Below are 20,542 nucleotides of genomic sequence, written 5' to 3' on the forward strand. Positions count from 1 at the left end.
ATTTCTTTAGTTCGCCAGGGGCGTTAGACCCCATTGATACGCTACTGATCCCCCCCCCCGCTACTGTAGAAATACAACTAGTATTTCAAAGCTATTTATAGAATAAATCACGAAAGCGAGAAAATTAGCAGTGCGGTACGTATTCATTACATTCAATTTACTTCCCAAGAATTGTTACGAAAATTTAGTTTAAGAGAAGTCATTTGGATTCCATGCCTCGGAAAAGCATTAGAATTCGAAAAAACGGGGGGGGGGGAGGAGAAAGAACATGATTCAATTTCACGGAAAGATTTGATATATTTTCCAATACTCTCTTTAAGAAGCTAAGGGGGCCTACTTTTAAAGAAACAATCAATGTACGAGTATGGAGTATAGACGGTACATAAAGTTTTTTTGCATCTGAAAATTTATCAAACACTTCTCATCTAAAAACATACACGCAGGAAATTCATTCTCAGAAGAAAGGCAACTCAAAACGAACGGCCATAACCAAAACGTAAAATAAATTTCAAAATTAAACAGAGTACAAGACACCTTAGCGAATCATTCATTTTTGCAAATAGTAGAATGTCCAGAAGAAATCATAGAAAAGTTTGAACGAACCCAAATTTACTATATTCCTTTTTAATATGATTTAATAACAATTGAATTTAATCAATTAGAACATAAAAACTGGTGATGACAGCATCGCACATCCTTCGACTTTGGCGTAGCTCAGATAAGTTGGTCCGTGCCCTTGACAATGTTTACTTCTTTTTGCGGAGTTTAGCGAAAAAGAGAAGTATTATTGGCGCGGATATAGCGTGGATCTGAGTTGTAGCCAAGGGCGGATCCAGAAAATGTTCAAGGAGGGGGCGATTGTTTTTTTACTGTTCACTCTTTGGAACTTCAATCTCTTAAAACTTTCAAAGGAGTGTACCGAACCCCATCGCTTACCCTTATGTAAACAAAAGTATCCTATAATTGTGTTTCTTTTAAAACATATTCAGGGTGAGCCTTTAAACCTATCCCTAATTATCATCTAAGATCGTCTAAAAATAAGATTTTAAAACTTCAATTTAAAAAAAAAAAAAAATCCTATGGAAAGTTCTAGTCCCTATCCCCAGAGTAATAAGAGATGGGCTACGATTGCGTTTTCAAAACTTCGATTCCGGAAGAATTCCAGGGAATAGCTAGCTCCCTTTCTTCTAACACCAACGAAGATTATGTAAAATTGCGTTTTTGGAACTTTAATATTGAAAATATACTTGAAGAAAGTACTAGTCTCTCGGCTCAAGGAGGGGGCGATCGCCCCCATCGCCCCTCCCTTGTATCCGCCCTTGGTTGTAGCATAAATGGACTACATGAAACATAAAATTTTTACATCAACTAAAAACGTTAGCTACAACAGAGACATCACGTTGAAGAAAAATACTGACGACACGAAAACCGCATTATCCCGTGAGAAAAAGATTAATAATAAAAAATTTTTACCGGCCGGCTGGTGGCGTGATGGTAAGGCGCTGGCCTTCTACGCATTGGACCCGGGTTCTGGCCTGCCTGTGGTGGTCAGTCGGTGGATTTTCGAGATGCAGAAAATCATCAGCGACCATGTCGTATGATTATGCGGCATGTAAAAAATCCCTTGGGTATTCGTTTGGCTTAGAATTCCCTCGGCAAATTAAATTCCTTGTGCAATTTCGCATCAGATAGAGCCCAGGTGCCTCCATCTAGTGGAAACTGGAAGTCAAAAACTACTTGTGTCGTGCATCAGCGCCTTAATGGTGGCACATGAAAGACTGATGCCTTGTCGGGGAGCGCACTAGGTCTGGTTATGGCCAAATGGCCTCTTACAGTACCACTGGAAACAAAAAACTTCTTGACCAGCGTTTTTCTGGTCAGCAGCCCCGTAGCAGAAAGAGCGCGACATTGCGACGTGCGTCGCAGATTCTCGAAAAGGGCTGCAGACCATTTCTTACTTGGAGAAGAAAAAAACCCTACAATTTTAAAGACAAAAAATAAATTTCAGCAAACGAAGATTTGAAACGTATTTTTAGGATATAATCCACACAGGCCAGTCACTTCAGAATCAATGTAGTAATACATTATTGAACGTTTATTGTTGTTGTTCTTTCCCTAAAAAAAATATGTTGAACGCATTTCCTTTACCGCCCCCCCCCCCACCCCTGAATTCACAGGTAGCATGGACTTGTAACTTTTCAGACTAGCATCTCAATTTTAAATATTTCTTGGTGCTGATTTAAATTTTACGATGAATCCAATGTAAGTCTATCTTACAGTGTAGTATTTCTGAATTTTAAATCTGTATCGCAGACCGCTGTAAAAATACTGCTGCCGAAGTAAGCAGTTTTAAAATTTGTACAGGAAAAAGAAATCAATGAAAACAGAAATGATTAACGGGTTAGGATTTTAGTTTTAACTTATAAACTATAAACCATCTTCGGTTAACGACACTTCATACTATCCTCTAAAGAGGAGTCCATTCGGTATTTTGTTATTTATTTATACTTTGTTTATGCTTCTGCAACATTCAAATTTTTAAGAAGAGAGGAGACGATACACTCCAAGCGTTATCTACAAGTATAATTATTTTTGAGAGGGAGAAAAAGCAGCATTTTACGTTCAAAGTCTTACCCCCCCCCCCCCCCCCCCACACACACCAATCTTTATTTAAAATAAGAACAACTGCTCAAATTTAATACACTAAAACTATATACGTATTCCAATGCTTTAATAAAAATTTTAAATCTTTACGCACTTTTTTTTAACAGTAAAGTACTCAAAGAAACTTTGTAAAGGCATGATTCGTACTGAACCTAAACGTATCCAAGCTTTTTTAAACTGACCTCTGCAAATATAGGAGCAATTTTTTTTCCAAGACATTACTGCATACACATTCATATTTACAAAACACTTGGTCCATTGATAATGAACAAATTAACGAAAACGTAATTTTTCTGCGGTTAAAATGACATCTGCATTTTTATGCGGACAAACGCGGGATTTTTTTTTTTTTTTTTTTTTTTAGAATAGATCAACGAGAATAGTTTTCGAACAAGCATTTTAGATATCTTCTTAATTACGCATAACATTCAAAGTACAGTATAACCAGTATAACCTCGATGTAACGATTGTCAAGGGACTGGAAAAAGTTATCATTAAATCAAGAATATTGTTAAATTGAGAAGCGTAGACATTCAATGCAGTCAAATCCGGACCAGTGAAATGAACCATTAAATTTAGTAAATCGTTAAATCGGGTGTCGTTAAATCGAAGTTATACTGTATACGAAGAAGTAAAAAATGCTTACCTTCTTGATCAATAGTAAAAGGCTGATCTCCGGACAATATTTCGTATTTACATATGTCGCTAAACTTGGCAGAACAGTCGTTGTCGTCAGCTTCCACTTGGACAATTTTGTCGTAAAGGCGATCTTCGTCCGCTTCCGCAGAATACGTTTCTTGGACGAATTCGGGAGCAAATTCGTTCAAATCCTCCACTGTCAAGTGTACAGTTACGCTACAAGAGGAAGGAGAGATGGCAGTTGTAGAACTAATGCTTAAAAAATAACCACTAAAATAAATACTTAAGGTAAGAGAAGATTTATAGAATGAAGAATGGCAACACGATCGCTTGAATTGAATCGTTTATTTCAAAAACCTGTCAAGCTCCAAGTTATAAAATTCGAAGGGGAAAAAAAATACTTTCCGAATCATGGTTACAATATTTTTTGCTGAAGTTAACATATACATTCAAATAAACTTCTTTTGGTAGAAAGCTATTGCAATTCTTCTTAAGCAATTTTATAGAAGATACTTTTCTTAAAACTAAAAATCTTAACGTTAGACTTGTTTTTAAAATCAACGATTCAAATTTGGAACATTCAAGAAGCTACTTTTAATTCTTATGGCAAGCTTTTATTCCATAGTCGCAGTGAATGCTTTCTTTTCGATTTTTTTCTTAGTAGACCCTCGTTTTACGCGGTTTAAAATTTGGCACCTTTATTTTATTTTACGCGGATGAGTTTCGGTTTTACGCGGAAGCGGCAATGCAAAAAAGATAAAATTTTCGCCTCTTTCAAAATCCAAACTCCTAAAGATTGCAGATTACACGTAATAAACTCATTTTGGGGTGCTAATAATCAAGATCGGGCCACCGGAGACATTTTATGCGATTAGTTCCAAAGCTCTTTCCAGAAGTAAAGTTATTACACTCACAGTTCAGAACTCACTGAAAGAAGAGCTTTTAGAAGTGACAAAAGCGGCCAACACCAACGAGGATACCGACATCGGCGGCACACAACCAAAAACGTTCACCTTGAAAAATCTGAGCCATTCTAGACAATAGAAATGATCTTTCTGATTTGTTAGTGAAGAAAGAGTCTATCATGGAAAAGACGAGAACTATCATGGATGCGTTAATGCTCTGCAAATAATTCGAGAAAAATTCTCAATGACTGCCAAAGGACCATCATTGCCAGCTCCTCTTTATAAACAGACCCCGATATTAATTTCTGGTTTCTTTATACATGTTGTGCATAGAAATCGATATAAGTACACATTAAACTTAATATACAATTAGTCATCACTAGAATGAAGCTTTTTTTTAATCTACGGAACCTAACCCGTATTTTAACGCTAATATCAAGTCTCAATTTACGCGGTTTTTATTAACGCGGCGTTTCCGTGGAATGTAACACCCGCGTAAAACGAGGGTCTACTTTATACTAGTTTCTTGGATTTTCTAGAGTTTTATCGATTCCTTAATCGCTTCAAAAGTTTTTTTTTTTTTTTTTTTTTTACATCTTTCGATAGAGAAGCGTTGAAGTTGTACTATAATGGCAACACTTGAAATTAGGATCTCATCAATAACTTGACATACTTCTAAAAACATAATTGAAAGGAATGAAAAAAGCCTCTGCTTCGCCTCGATTTTTCCAAATAGTTCTTTCTTTGATCTCATAAGTCACAACGAAATAAATTACAAGGGATGTCCAAATGAAAACAAAGCACAGGGTTTATCAAAAAAGAATATCTTTAATAATCTATTCCATATAACCTATTATTTTAAGAAATGCAATCTTAATTAAAAAAAAAAAAAAAAACTAAGGAAAGCAAACTGATTCTTACTTTTCAGACGTTTGTCCGTCGCAGCCTACGGCAGCGATGTCAAATTTGTAAGCTTTTCGCTTTTCACAATTAAGCTCCTTTTTTGGCTACTAACTTAGCTTCACCTTTATCCTTATCCACGATCTGCACCATGAAAGGAATATCTCCGTGGTGCTTATTTGTGATAGTAAAACTACAAACTTCTCCTGGAAGAGAAAGAGAAACCATAAGCGAATATCACAATACATCAACTTTTTAAAAAATCAATAAAAGGTAGTAAGGGTTGCCCCCACTGTCAGTGACCTTCAAAATTCTTCTTGGCGCAGTATAGCTTAAGGGGGAAACCAGTTTAGACCGGTCAAAACAATCCACTTTTTTTTTTAATGTCATAAAATGTTAGTAAAACTATTCAAGAACATGTTGCCAAATTTGAGTGAAAAAGCCCGATTAGTTCCGATGCTATGAGCACTTAAATGACTGTGGAGATCCAAAAACGTTCATAGCATTTTTTTTTTTTCAAAAGCTTTTTTTTCCTAAAACTTTTTTACAACTGGTGTGCATTCTAGCTCAAAGAGTTTTTGACCAATCGTTCTGAAAATTTGTGTGAATGTTCTTTATTCAATTATACTCTATTCCAGCGGTTCCCGACCTTTCCCCCCTTGCGAACCCCTTCCTAACTCCAAAAGAAGTTGGCGAACCCCTTGAGTACTAGCTAATAAGTAACAAGCAAAAAAAAAAAACACTAGCACGCGCATACACGCACACAAATAGAAAAATCTGGGAGATTTTTTTCTTGTTTGATGCTACTCCATAGTTTATTACAAGAACGAAAACATATTTGCATTGAATTATAAATATTGCTACGAACTAAAACGGTCGCTAAAAATGAATGCAAAATAAATTCACCAAAAATAAACACTGATTATTCTGTGTTGAGCTTCAATCAACTCTGAAAATGTTTTGAAAATGGGATATTTGTGGAACAAAGAGGCTCAAAATTTGGCTGAAATTTTTCTGACACGAGGATACATTTATCTTTATCACTAAATCAGAAGTCAATTAAAGAAAAATCTTTAAAATAGCTTTCAGGGAACTGTCTCAGATTAACTAAATGAACTTTTTTCTTCCAGTAAAATGAAAGATCGCTAGGTTTAAATCTTCTTGAAAAGGACTACGAGCGCAACTGTTTGATAAGGATATACCGTGCACATTAATCGTTTGATTGCTGAAGAATTTTCTTGTAATTACGCTACACGTGAGAAGTTAAATGCGTACATTAAAAAATAATAGAAGCGTCTATTTTTCAATATAAGCATTTACTCTAATTTTTAACACAAAAGGCAATTCTTAGCGAAACAAATATTTTTAAGCTCACTTACTACCAGGGTTTCAGCTACGTTCAAATACTCTTCAGCATAAAAGCTAAAATTAGGGGAAAAGTTTTAGCGAAATGCTAAAATGGTACACATTCTCATATCTTTCTAAATGCCTCAGTGTTTCATCTCACGTTGAAAATAAAATTTAAATTTCATCTATGACAGCTTTAAAGAAATAAGTGCACAGCTACTTTTTTTTCAAACGTAAATTTAAAAATCTTTATGTTACGCATAAAGAAAATACATTTTTAGTTTTTAGAACGTTGCAGCCCCCTCCTCCTAATAATACAGTTATTGGGGAAACATGCCGGATAAGACTGAGAGTCATTGAACTTATCAGTAATTTAAACATCTTTGCCAAAATTTAAAAAAGATTAAGTGAACCATCGCCAAGCTTACTTCCTCTCTTGGATCACATTGTTTCTTTCTTTTTTTTTAAATTAATTAATTTTTTATTTGAGCAAGAAGCGAAATTGCTTTGTTTTTTTTTATTTCCCTCAATGAAGATATTGTTTTCGCGATCAGCGAAAAATGCGACCGTTGCGGAAACCATGCTTACTACAAAAAACATTTCTACACAAATTTCATAAATTCCTTATTTACATATAGCGCAAATTAAGTTGCATGGTTAAATTCCGTTGATTATTTTATTTTTACTGCATAAACCTCATACTGCCAAACTTTCACTTACGAAATTTTTTTAAAGAAATTAATTTTTCATACTTTGGTATTTTTGGGTTGCTAGCCACTCTTTCTCTTTTTCGACAATGAAGCTCGCAGTAAATTGTAGTCTGTAGTGTGAAAATTATAGCAAAGCAACAAACAACAGCGTGATCTCACTTCTACGCATTTTTAACTCAACACAAAAGAAGAGCGATATCTGTTCGTCGGACTCAAACGGTAAAGAAACTAAACATCAAAATATTTGAGACGCTCTCATATGCTCCATGTAATGTTTTCATCAAGTAATGTTTTCATGCTAAGAGTGTAGAACGTGCGAGAGACAAATGAATAAAAATGGAGCAAAATTTGCTTGAAACCGCTTGAACATGCGACTCCATCAGAAACAGGCATGTTAAAACTCCGCCATTGCAATATTTTTTCCGTGAACCCCCCAGGGGTTCTCGAACCACCGGTTGGGAACCGCTGCTCTATTCTATATGAACCTAACTTTTTGATGATATTACTAATAAAAATATTTTTTTATATGTATGAAATGTAAAAAAAAAAATAATTTGAACTTTGACATCTTGAATTCAAATTATGTTTTTCGCAATCACGAGAATATGTGTGTGTGTGTGGGTAGTTGTGTATTTGTGTGGGGGTGGGGGGGGGGGTATGTTTATGTGTGGGTAGTTGTGTGTATGTGTAGGTGTGTGTGAGTGTATGTGTTTGTTACTGTGCGTGCATATGTGTGTGTGAGTATGTGTGTGTGTGTGTGTTGGTGTGTGTGCGTGTATGTGTGTGTAGGAAGTGACGCAACCTAGAGACTGTTTTCGCTAAAGAAATAGCATCGTGAGGCCAGAGAAATTGCGACCGGCCGACTGTGGTGGTGTAGAAGGAGGCGGGGGGAAAATAAAATCATAGGAACATCAAAACCGTCAAGTGAGAACAATAAGCAATCGTGATTGCTCAAGAAAATGGTATAAAAACATAACATTGTAATCAAACACCTCAAAAACGTGCAATTTTCAACTTTTCTAAAAATCACAATAAGCTTCACATTCTAGGAAAATATGTTGTTTACAAGAAAGTAAAATTGTAATGATTACAGGCAAAATCGTGGCTTCGGTAATGCACACCAGCAACAAGCTCTGATGACAACCGCCATGGACAGCAGCTTCTATCTCCACTAATTCTGGTGGAAATGACTTCCAAAAATTAGAATGTGCACTTCAAAAAGATGAATAAAATATTCTCCAAGTTTAATGAAATTCTGATTATTTCTTTCCTATTAAAAAAAAGTTCACAAAAAACACTAAAATTTCATCTTCCTAAACACTAAATTCTCCACTTAACAAGGCTCTTGCGCCATTAAACCCAATGGAACCTCAGAGCAGGAATTAAGATTTTTATCCCTTCTCAATGAATGGAACCAACCCATCAAAATGTTCTTCTTTTTATCCTATTATTATTATTATTATTTTTTTTTTTTTTTGTTTTTGGATTCCCCTCTACTCTTATTGGCATTTACCTTTCAATTGTTAGGATTCTTCTTAGTCATCAAAATAGTATTTTTCAGTCATCGAATTTATTTCGTCAAACCCATCTTAAAGTGTTCGTCATCAATTTTTTACTTTGGGGGCGGCCTCCTTAATCATTCGGTCTCTAAAGTTTTTCTTTTCAGTCAACGGAATCTTTATTTTTTCCCCAAGGAAAATATACGGAACAAATAGCCCAAATCAATATAGAAAACGACCCAGAAATGCACGGAAAAACGCGTTCAAAGCATACTTTTTCCATCCGAAAACCTAAACTGAAAAGCAACAGCGCTGACTATGGAAAAGCACTTTAAACAGACAGACCAGCTCAGTTAGTAAAAAATAATTCTTATTCGTACCAGCTGTAACTGAACCTGTATTCCCATAACACAATTCTCAAATTTCACCTTATCTGGCATTTCAGTCAATCCGTTTCCCATGCAATAGCTCCCGTGAGGCACATAGCTCCAAATTCAGAGTTGCAGTCATTTAAAGATAACGCAAACTTCAGTTTTTCATTTCTTCAGGAAAGTATTGGAAAGCCTAAGCTAGTTACAAGGTCTCTAAGGGAATTTCAGAGAGAGAGAGAGAGAGTGGCGTCTGTAGAATTGTTCTCACAAAAGCAAACTGTAAAGACAAAAGAACGAAAGGGGAAGAAAAACATTTTTAGTCCATGGAATTTTAATCCAGAAAACCTTTGTAGACCAAGCAATTTTCCCGTAATTGGACAACGAATTGGCTCGAAACAATATTAGTGCTGTAGGGATACAGAAATAGTTTTTGGAAGGGCACCGAACATAGTAAAAAAAGGGCTCCTCTCTTCATAATTTTCTTGCACCTAAGTTTTCATAAGTTTCTCTTAAAATATTTTTTTTTATCCCTAAAATCCAATTAAACTACTTTTAAGTACAGAAATATTACGCACCTATTTTTGTCGATTACGGAAATTAAATATCTTTTTCAGCATTGTAAGTCAATTAAATACTACTAAACCCTATGCAAAACTTCACCTAAATATAAAATAACGAGTTATATTAATTAAAAACATTGTCATAACACGAGGACTAATTAAACAGTCCAACAGCCTCATGTTCAGTTTTTATAATTGCAGATATATCCCCCCCCCCAGAATAAGTGTGTAGTTAGTATTATAATAGAGAAATAAGTTTAAAAATATTTAATGGAAAAGTTAAATAAATTGCATCATTTTAGGAGGGACCAGTACCCCTTTGTCCCTTTGTGCCTCCCCCCCCCCCCCCACCCCAAAATCTGCTATTGGTGTGTTGTATCCGTTTGATATTTTGACGCCTTTACATAGGAAAGCATTTCACGCTTTAAAAACCGGAAATACGCCTCAAAAATTTAGTCACGCATATATTCTTGTTTTCTATTGAAATAAAAATTTCGCATCATGAAAAATGGAAAGTGTAAGGAGCGACTGGAATTTTAAAAACATTACATTTGAATGATTATTTTGAATACAAAATGTCAAACATTTAAAATTCTGAAACACAAAATAATAACACATGTCGTCTTTCCATGTCCTCTTCTATTTCATCCTTAGAAAAATCCCCCCTCCCCCCCAATGGAATTGATCATTATTTCCTGTTTTAATGTACTATTTCAATCCTCCAAAATGAATTTCTCTCTCTTAAACATGTCGAGAAGTAATTCTCGTGCGTTGAAAACCCCCATCTATATGTATGACTGTATTGTTGTTAGAACATCACATGGGCTGAGTACAACAACTCAAGTTCAAATTTGAAGGTTAAAATTCTGGTTAACAAAAGCATTATTTAAATATAATTTAACCTTTTTTAAACACTTTTTTTTTCACGAAGTTGGTGGCGGACCCCTTACTAAAGTGCGGCAGACTCCCAAGGGATCCGCGGACCACAGTTTGGGAATCCCTGATCTAGAGCGAAGCCTCCGTGGCGCAATCGGCTATTAACTAAAAAGCAGGTGGTTCAAATCCACGCAGGAGAATAATATTTTTTTATCAAAAAAAAAAAAATAATAATTTGAATTTTTGGCATCTTGAATTCAAATTATGTTTTTCGCAATCACGAGCGTGTGTGTGTATGAATTCGAGTGTGTGTGGGTGCGTGTGTGTATGTATGCATGTGTGTGCATGTTGTGTATGCAGTGCTGTGTGTGTATGCGCGCGCGTGTGTGTATGCGCGCGCGTGTGTGTAGGCGTTCGTGTGTGTGTGTGTATGTATATGAGTTTGTGTGCAGGCATGAGTGTGTGTAGGTCTGTATGTGTGTATGTGTTTGTGTGTGTAGGCATATGTGTTTGTTTGTGTGTGTAGGCATATGTGTTTGTGTCTGTGTGCAGGCATGAGTGTGTGTATGTGTTTGTGTGTAGGTCTGTATGTATGCGTGTGTGTAGGTGTGTGTATAGGTGTATGTGTAACAGGCAAGTAAGTGACGTAACCAGGAGACTGTTTTCGCAAGAGGAGCAGCATCGTGAGGCCGGTCGACGGATGGTGGTGCTGGCAGAGGGGGGGGGGGGGGGAATGGTGGGAAAATAAAATCATAGGAATTCAAAACAGTCAAATGAGAACAATAAGCAATCGTGATTGCTCAAAAAAAAAAAAAAGAAAGAAAGAAAGAAAGAAATGGCAATCGCTGGACCAATCGACAGAAGCTATGCTTTTATCAACCTAACATATAATCCTAAAGGTATACACAGTGCGTCCAATCAGGGGTCTGTCCAGAATTTTTCACAGGGTCCGTTTTTTGTGAAAAATCAAAAAATTTCGCAAAAAAAATAAAAAATTTTTTTTGTTCAAACGAAATTTTAGAATTTAGAGATGGCACAAACTGCATCAATTAAACTTAAAGTTGAGTGTTTTCCTCTTCTACGTCGAGAAAATCATTCTGGATTTTTTTTCTGATATTTGGCGGGGGGGGGGGGGGGGGCATCGCTCTTTCAAGTATCAATATTTATCTACCATTCTGCTAAATTATACTAGATATATTTCTGTACAGTACTTAAAATAATTGTATAACAAAAATATAAATAAATAAAATAAAATTCAGAATAGGGTTCAGCATTCAACTTTTTGACCCAAGACACTCTTAAAAAGCACAGAATTTCGTTTAAAACTTATAAATTCCGTGATTTTAGCAAAAATAAAGATATTTCAATTGTTTACCTCTTAACAAAGCGTAATAATCATTAAAAATTCGAAAAATCGGATTCCCATAGCGGATGCAAAGATATCGCAAATCTCAAAGTGCATCGCAAAGGCATCAAAAGTATAAAAACGGCTTGTAAAAGAAATATTTTTGATAAAATTATTTTAAAATTGCATTTTAGAGTCCTATGATAAACATATCATTAATATCTGTGGACACAGTTGACCCAAAAAATAAAATAAAATCAACCATCTATTTAGCATTTTAATTTTTGACTCATAACAGAAAATGGAATTTTGCTTTAAAAATTTGAAATGAGAGTTCTAACAGAAATAAAGAGACTTTTCATTTATTTGAATCCTAATAAAGCGAAGTTAGCTTGAAAAAAGAACAAAATATGATTCTCATATCGGATGTTAAAAGATTGCATTTTTCAAAATGTAGACATCTAAAGAAAAACAAAATGTAATTAAAAGAGTTTATTTAAAGTTAATCATCCTTTTCAGCATCGAAAAATCAAAACCCATATAATTTTCTCCCAAAATAACAATTAAACATCGCACCGCACCGTAAAAACGCAAATATTGACAAGCTGGCAAAATGATGAGAATATTTTCTAATCAAGTCATTATAAAGGTTCAACGCCAGACGCTAAGTGGTGATAATTTTGAAGTTGGTAACACTATCTGAAGCGATCATATTTTTTTCCTCACCCTTACTATCCCTTTGCAGTTCTAAGTTCATTTCGCAGATATATATTATTATTGTTTATTAAATCATGAGCGGAGAAAAGTGCTTACCAATGCCTTTTCAGAAAAGTTTACAAAAAACACCGCTGCTAATTAGCTGTGATAAAACAAACAACCATTATATTTATTTGGCAGTAGCAATTATTTATCGCTTACAGGAGCATCCGAAGAGTGCCGATTTTTTTTTTTTTTTTTCAAAATTAGCCGATCTTGTATAAGCTGATCCCTCTAATTTAACTTAAAAAAAGGTTCCAAAAATTATCGGTTTATACACAGAAATATGCGTTATTTTGCTTTCAGATTTGCTCTTTCAATAAACAATTTGACAGATCCGATCTTGTTTATCAGAATTTTGTGAAGGGTCCGTTTTGTTTAATCGGGATTTTGTGAAAGGTCCGTTTTGTTTGATCGGGATTTTGTGAAAGGTCCGTTTTGTTTGATCGGGATTTTGTGAAAGGTCCGTTTTGGTTGATCGGATTTTTGTGAAGGGTCCGTTAACGGACACAAATATCCCCTGGCCAGACCCCTGCCAATAGAAAAGGTGACTGATTTAATATTTGCGGAACTATTAGCGCTATCTATGAAAGAATGATTGCATTAAACGCACGTACATTTCAATTATTATCTGGATTAATTTTAAAGCGTTGGCAACATTGTTTGAAACGTGATAACGCTAATTCTAGAAGAAGTCGCTTGGCCTCGGTAGAAAAAAAAATGGAGCAGCGCGCTAACATTAAATTCTGTTTTAAATTGGGTAAAAGTGCCATAGAAACATTTGAATTGATGAAAACTGTTTATAGTAGTGAAGTACTGAGTCGTAAGAATGTTTTTAAGTGGTATGCAAGATTTCGTGATGGTAGAGACAGCTTAGAAGATGATCCAAGACCAGGTCATTCAGTAACAGTTTGAAATGATGAGAACATTGAAAAAGTGGCCGAAATCCTACGAAATGATCGTTGTGTCTCTACTCGACTCATCGAAGAGGTTACTGGCATACAGGGGCGGCAAATAGGGGGTGCGAGAGGGGGCGGTTGCACCCCCAAATTTTTTACTAAGAAAATAAAAAATGGGAAAATTCAATTTAGATAACTTAGAAAATCATTTGCCTGAATTTCAGAACAGAAAAAACTGATGGAGGATAAGTGTTTGCCTAAACGAAGTTACTAAAAGAAGTAATCTCTTCACATGGGTTAAATATTTCAAAATTGAGTAATTTATGTTATGATGGTGCATCTTGTATGAGATGCCCGTACAGTGTAGAGACTGCGCAATTTTTACGCGTAAATTCCATGTCATTTTAAATTTTTTGTGCTCATATTATAACTTAATGTTTAGCTGGTAAGTGTTCATTGATGCCATGTACTAGAAACACATTTTAGCAACTCGGTGTATCATATGCTTTCATGGAAACTTTTTGTAAAGATGTTATTTTTAAAAACATCCCACATCAAAAAATACTTTCATATCAACAAATGTATCTTGAGGCTCTTTACTTGACAATCTCTGAGTGACACAAGATGGTCTTCAAGAGTTATAAAAGCCCCTGGAAGAATTACTTGAAAACGACCTTTTCATTGATAAAAAAAATTGATGACATTTTAATATGTATGCCTTTGTTTGAATTTTTTGTTTACTTTATACTATCATAAAAGTTTTAATTCGCTATTCTTAATTCATGGATTGACAATTGAAACTCTTAGTAATTTTCGCATTAATGCGTACTTGAACCAGGTGTGGAACTTTGTGACAGAACTTTTCATTACAGTTTTTACTGTATGCCAATGTAGAAGAGGTGACAAAACCCAAATGAAGTTTTATTCAAAATATTAAATCAATATTTTGAATTAACTGATCAATTCCGTTTCTCAAGAAATTGAGACAGGATTTAATGAGATATATTTATTATTGGTCTTAAGTTCAATATTATGTAGGTCTGTTATAGAAAGCGAAAAAGAAAATATTACATTTATAAGTAATAGCATGAGGGAAGAGGAATTGTTTTGTGAATTGTGACTATACTTTTTAATGACACAAAGTAAATACTAACCCATTTAAAAAGCTTTCTTGGTTATTTTAAAGAGAGGAATCTAAAGGAAATGTGCTTTTTGACAACTTTCTTGCTTCCATTGTTTTTTGACTGTTTCAATCAGGTCAGTAATTTGAAAGATGACTTTCGTGATTAAATTGAAAAACCAACGTAAATAAAGCACAAATTTACACGAAAATACTGCATATAGCTATTTCAAGGCTACAATAATGGAGCCTCTTCATCGGTGTAAAAAACTCCGTACACAACCAGAAAGTTGTAGGAGAACTGAACGTCAACCAATTTTGACTTTTGTGTCTCAGGAGGTTAGAAAATTGCCTTCGAAGCGCAATGAGGCAAAGCAAGACCTTCCTCTTTAGCTATACTGGCAATAAATTAAGTCATTGGATATTGATTAAGTATAGCTACAAAATTTTCTGTTCTTCCTGACTCCAAAAATAGCAGACTAAAACTTTACTAAAAAATAAAACTAGTACCGAGATATTTTGTGAGATAACTTATAACAAAATTAATTTAAAGCTTCGATCGCAAAAATTTTAACTTTTCTTTACAAACGTAATTATTCTTAACATAACCAGTTAATTATCAGTTCTTGTTAACCAATATGTATTTTATACCGTACTGAGGAAATTCATGTTCAAGAAACTCGACCCCCCAAACGAAATGCTGAAATGCCGCCCCTGCTGGCATACCTAAATCCACTGTCCATCTCATTTTAACTGAAAATTTAGGAAAAAGGAAAGTCTGTGCTCGCTTTGTACCGCACACATTGACTGACGACCAAAAACATTGCAGAGTGGAACACTGCAGAGACATGCAACAAGGGATCCCCACTAGGGATCCAAACTTCATGGCAAACATTGTAACTGGTGATGAAACCTGGTGTTTCAAGTCTGAACCACTCACAAAACGTCAGAGCGCGGAGTGGAAGAGCCCAGAAGATGCCAAACCAAAAAAAGTGCGCATGGAAAAAAGCCGAATCAAGACTCTCCTCACAGTTTTCTTTGATTCGAAGGGTATCATCCATAAGGAATTCATGCCAGAAGGTGAATCAGTTAATGCTGCTTACTACTTGAGTGTTTTGAAGCGTTTATGTGCAAGAATTCATCGAGTTAGACCTGAATACCAAAACCAAGGGACATGGTCTTTTTTGCATGACAGTGCGCCAGCACACAAAAGCTTGATGGTATGTAACTTCTTGGCCAAAAAAAGTATTGTGGTGCTTGATCAAACCTCTTTATTCCCCTGATTTGGTTCCAGTGGATTTCTGGTTGTTCCCCAAATTGAAATTGGCAATGAAAGGCAAACATTTTGCCACAGTTTCAGATATTCAGGCAGCTACGACGGTGACATTGGGGGCAATTCCAAAAGATGAGTTTGAAGAGTGCTTCAAAAAATTTCACGATCGCTTCCAGCATTGTATTGACTCCCAAGGTGTATATTTTGAATAAATCATCTTGTAAACTAGAAAAAAATTATGTCTTGTACCTTATTTAAAATCAGTCACCTTTTCTATTGGACGCACTGTGTATGAAACAAAAAATCGAATTAACTTTCGGGTAAGACAGTAAAAATTTATCAATTCAACATTTTAAGCTAATGTTATTCAATAAAGGCAAAGCTTCTCTGTTGGCCAGTTCCTCGACTGTCATTTATTTTTTCCTTTTAATAACTATTATTACAAAGCGAAAAATCATGAAAAAAAATCTAATACTAGAACCGATGTAAGATGAATGAAATAAACTGCTTAAAGTCTTTATACGCTTCAACAGATTAATTTTGCAGAAGTATTATCAAAGTGTTTATCACAGCGAAACAACGAGGACCCAGTTTATCAACGTTCTAGAACAATGAGATTGAAGAAAATAAGAAGCTTAATATTTGTCAAATAAGATTTCTAAGGACTTAAGACAAATGATGTTACTTGAAAGGCTTTTTTTTTTTCAAAGCTACGGACTTCATCTTTTATTTGCAAGATTTAAACGATGTCTTAGCATCAAAGTTGACGGTCATAACAGAAGAAAAAGATGTAATTAAATGTAAAGGTTAAATTTAAATATAACTAGCGTACAGAAAGCAAGAATGTCATTAACGATCCTGCGTTCGCCTTTTTTGAACATTAATTCTAGATATTTGCGGACTTCTCCGATTTTTTTTAAATAAGCAATTGCGAATTGCTGGTTGTCCTCAATTGACCAAAGTTGATGTCGCTCTGATTTTTCAGATTTTGCCATGACGACGGTTGTTTTTAGCATTTAATTATTTAGAGAGAGAAATTTTCGTTTCATAGGCACAAATCGGGGCACGTTTTCAGGGTTGAACTTAAGCAGACTTTACATTTTTTTTTTGTAAAAGACGCAGCGGGGGGGGGGGGGGGGGGGTGAAGAGTAACTTTTTTCAGGAAAAAAACACCTATATAGATGAACTTAAACAGAAAAATTTCATCTGAATACAAAATTTCCAGATTACTAGTTCCCATCATTTAAGGTTGATAAGAAATAAAAAATACGTAACATTACAAGCAGTAAATTTAATCTTTATGACAAGCCGGCCATAAAATTTTCATCTTTATTACCGCATCCTAATCACCATTTCTTTTTTATGGAGGCGCCTAGTGTTACCTATTCTAGAAAAATCACCAGTCATTACGTGACGGGTGCAAATTTCTTGGCCGTTTCCATTTCATTTTTAGAAACATGAAACCCAACGAGTAGGGTCCTATTCAGTGGCGCACAAAGTACCTCAACAACTCACACGGGGCGGGATGGGACGCAAAAGGTATGAGGGCGCCCGCTCTGAAAAAATAGCACTATGTTAAAATTATTTAAAAACAAGTTCCTAAGGGTAAAGGCGCACTTCTAAATCTTGCGGGGGGGGGGGGGGAGGGGCACCGAAGTATATGTACGCTACTGGTGTTATCGCAATTCGTGATTGCGAAACACATCATTTGAATACAAGACGTCAAGATTCAAAAGAATACTTGATGTTCTGCCCACCAGAGTTGAAAATTTGGTGGAAATTAGAAGCAAAAAACGAAATTATAAATTCTAAGATCAGGAACGAGGCAGGACGCATAATGCACAATGAACATGTATAGGTTTTAAAAGTATTTTAGTGCTACCCATTTTTTAGAAAACCTTTTTTAAGAAAGTTCCAGTATAGTAATGTACAGTCTAGTGGGGGAAAAAACACCCCTCTTTATTTGAACACTATTTACAAACATCACATGAAGTATGTCATTTATTAGGGAGAATGTGTTGTATAAAATGCAAAGTTTAGGAGTTGTCATTATGCTAAAATGAGCAGCAAAGTTAAAAATTATATCACAGTCACAGATTTGCAATCCGCATTAAAATTTAACCAGCAGGGCTCCCAACACATTTTAGCCATAGAAAAGGGTAAAAGAGGACCACTTTGAATCAAAAAGGGGACCAAAGAGGACCAGTTAGGATTAAAAAGAGGACCTTGGGAGGACCATTCATAGTTAAACCCAGGGTAGCACGAAACGGCAAATCAGCTGTCTGGCAATAAATACGTGAAGATAATTCGTTAATTAACCAAAATAATGATTTTTAATGATAAATCCTTATCACCTTCTGTACATCTGAACTTCTTATCCATTGAATTATATTATTCACACAAACATTTGGATGGGGGGGGGTGAGTGACAAGCAAGCATGTGACTGACCATCTTACAGAGTAACTTTAATTGTAAAATAAATTTTCTACTACTTAACAGGTAAAAACTGGCTAGTTAAAAATAATCACCCAAGTGACCGATCAATCAGTGCATACCTAATAAAGACCTTTTAGATACAGTTATTACAGTAAACACCTTAGTACATAGTAGTTTAAAAAATTTTTCACATAACCAGTTTAAAGAGAATTCATTTTGATATAAGGTACCACAAGAAAAGAAGATATAGTTTGGAGGCCAGGAGGTCCCCCTCCCCCTCCACAGCCCTTGGTTTTTACACATATTTCCAGCCAAAATATGGTAAGTTTATATACATATGAGAGTTTATGACCAAACACCAAAGCAGGAGGTAATTTCTGGCTACGCTACTAACTGACTAAGTTCAAAAATATTAGAGGTTTGCAAATCATTTATCAGTATGCTAAGTATCCAAATCATTTCTTCATATGTATGTATTATTTGTTCGGGCACCAAAAAAATATTGTAACTCTCTTCAAGTATATATAAAAATTAGTGAGAAAGAAAATTTTTTTATTAAAGTCACCACACCCAAAAATATACAAATGCTACTTAAGCGATAAATACACTGAATGTAAATTTGAGCCTGCTTTTACTGGATAACTTAATGCAGGGGCGTAGCTAAGGGGGGGGGGGTTTGGGGACAAACCCCCCCCCCCCCCGAAAAGTTAGTCTCAAAAAAAAAGAGAAAAAGAAGAGAGAAGAGAAAGAAAAAAAAAGAAAAGGAAAAAATTCCAAGCGATTATACACACATATATATATATATATATATATATATATATATATATATATATATAAAAGAAGTAACCCCCCCCCCCCCGAAAGTCGGGTCTAGCTACGCCACTGACTTAATGTAATAAATAAATGTGTAAGTTTAGATTCATAGAGCTATATTTTCAAATTGAAAATACTCATTATGAGTACTTAAAAAAAATAAGGATACAAAGTTTTTTAGTTTTTAAAAATAAAATTAAATAAAAAAATTTGAGGTAGCACATGTCAAAACAGCTTCCAATTTTAAAAAATATTAAAATAATAACAAGAGGCAAAAGGATTGAAATCTTGCACAAGAGAATCAAATTTTCGCGAAGTATGTTCACTGTTGGCATAATTTCCAAAAAAAAAAAAAGGAATATTCTCTATAACTAAACATGACTAAAATTGAACAAAAATATGCTAGTCTAGGATAGCATATGTGATAATAACATTCGATTGCGCAAAATATCAAAATATGTACAAGATGCAAAAAGATTGAAATCTCAAAGACAAGAAGCAATTCCTCACGAAGTTCGAGTAAGTGCAATGCTTTAATGGTTCCAACAATAAGAAAGTTTATTATCTATTAAAATTAAACAAAAAATAAGCTATTCTATGATGGCGTATATCAAAATAACTTCCGATTGCCAAAAATATCATAACATTAACAAGATGCAAAAAGATCGCGAAGTGCGAGTAAGTTCAATGTTGCCATGGTTTCGAAAAAAAAAGTAGTTTATTACCTATTAAAGTTAAACAAAAAATCAGCTAATCTATGGTGGCGTATGCCAAAATAACTCCCGATTGCCAAAAATATCAAAATATTAACAAGATGCAAAAAGATTGAAATCTCAAACACGACAAGCACTTTTCGCGAAGTGCGAGAAAGTTCAAAGTTGCTATGGTACCAAAAATATAAAAATTAATTGTCTATTACAATTAACCAAAAAATAAGCTAATCTAAGGTGGTGTTATGTCAAAATAACTTCCGATTGCCAAAAATATCATAACATTAACAAGATGCAAAAAGATCGCGAAGTGCGAGTAAGTTCAATGTTGCCATGGTTTCGAAAAAAAAAAAAAGGTAGTTTATTGTCTATTAAAATTAAACAAAAAATAAGCTAATCTATGGTGGCGTATGCCAAAATAACTCCCGATTGCCAAAAATATCAAAATATTAACAAGATGCAAAAAGATTGAAATCTCAAACACGACAAGCAATTTTCCGCGAAGTGCGAGTAAGTTCAATGTTGCCATGGTTTTGAAAAAAAAGTAGTCTCTTATCTATTAAAATTAAACAAAAAATAAGCTAATCTATGGTGGAGTGTGTCAAAATAACTTCTGATTGACAAAAATATCAAATCATTTACAAGATGCAAAAAGATTGAAATCTCAAACACGACAAGCACTTTTCGCGAAGTGCGAGAAAGTTAATGTTGCTATGGT

The 20,542-nt window shown here is 34.8% G+C and overlaps 1 protein-coding gene across 1 annotated transcript in view; it reads right to left on the bottom strand.

Moving 5' to 3' along the window:
* The window catches only part of LOC129229936 (calsyntenin-1-like), a 294,336-nt gene that overhangs the window by 83,751 nt on the left and 190,043 nt on the right, over positions 1 to 20,542 (bottom strand). The window contains 3 exon segments of the mRNA XM_054864318.1: positions 3,311 to 3,519; positions 5,130 to 5,212; positions 5,214 to 5,314. Coding sequence (XP_054720293.1) covers positions 3,311 to 3,519; positions 5,130 to 5,212; positions 5,214 to 5,314 — 393 coding nt within the window.

Source organism: Uloborus diversus, chromosome 9, assembly GCF_026930045.1.
Source record: "Uloborus diversus isolate 005 chromosome 9, Udiv.v.3.1, whole genome shotgun sequence".
NCBI classification, from domain to species: domain Eukaryota; kingdom Metazoa; phylum Arthropoda; class Arachnida; order Araneae; family Uloboridae; genus Uloborus; species Uloborus diversus.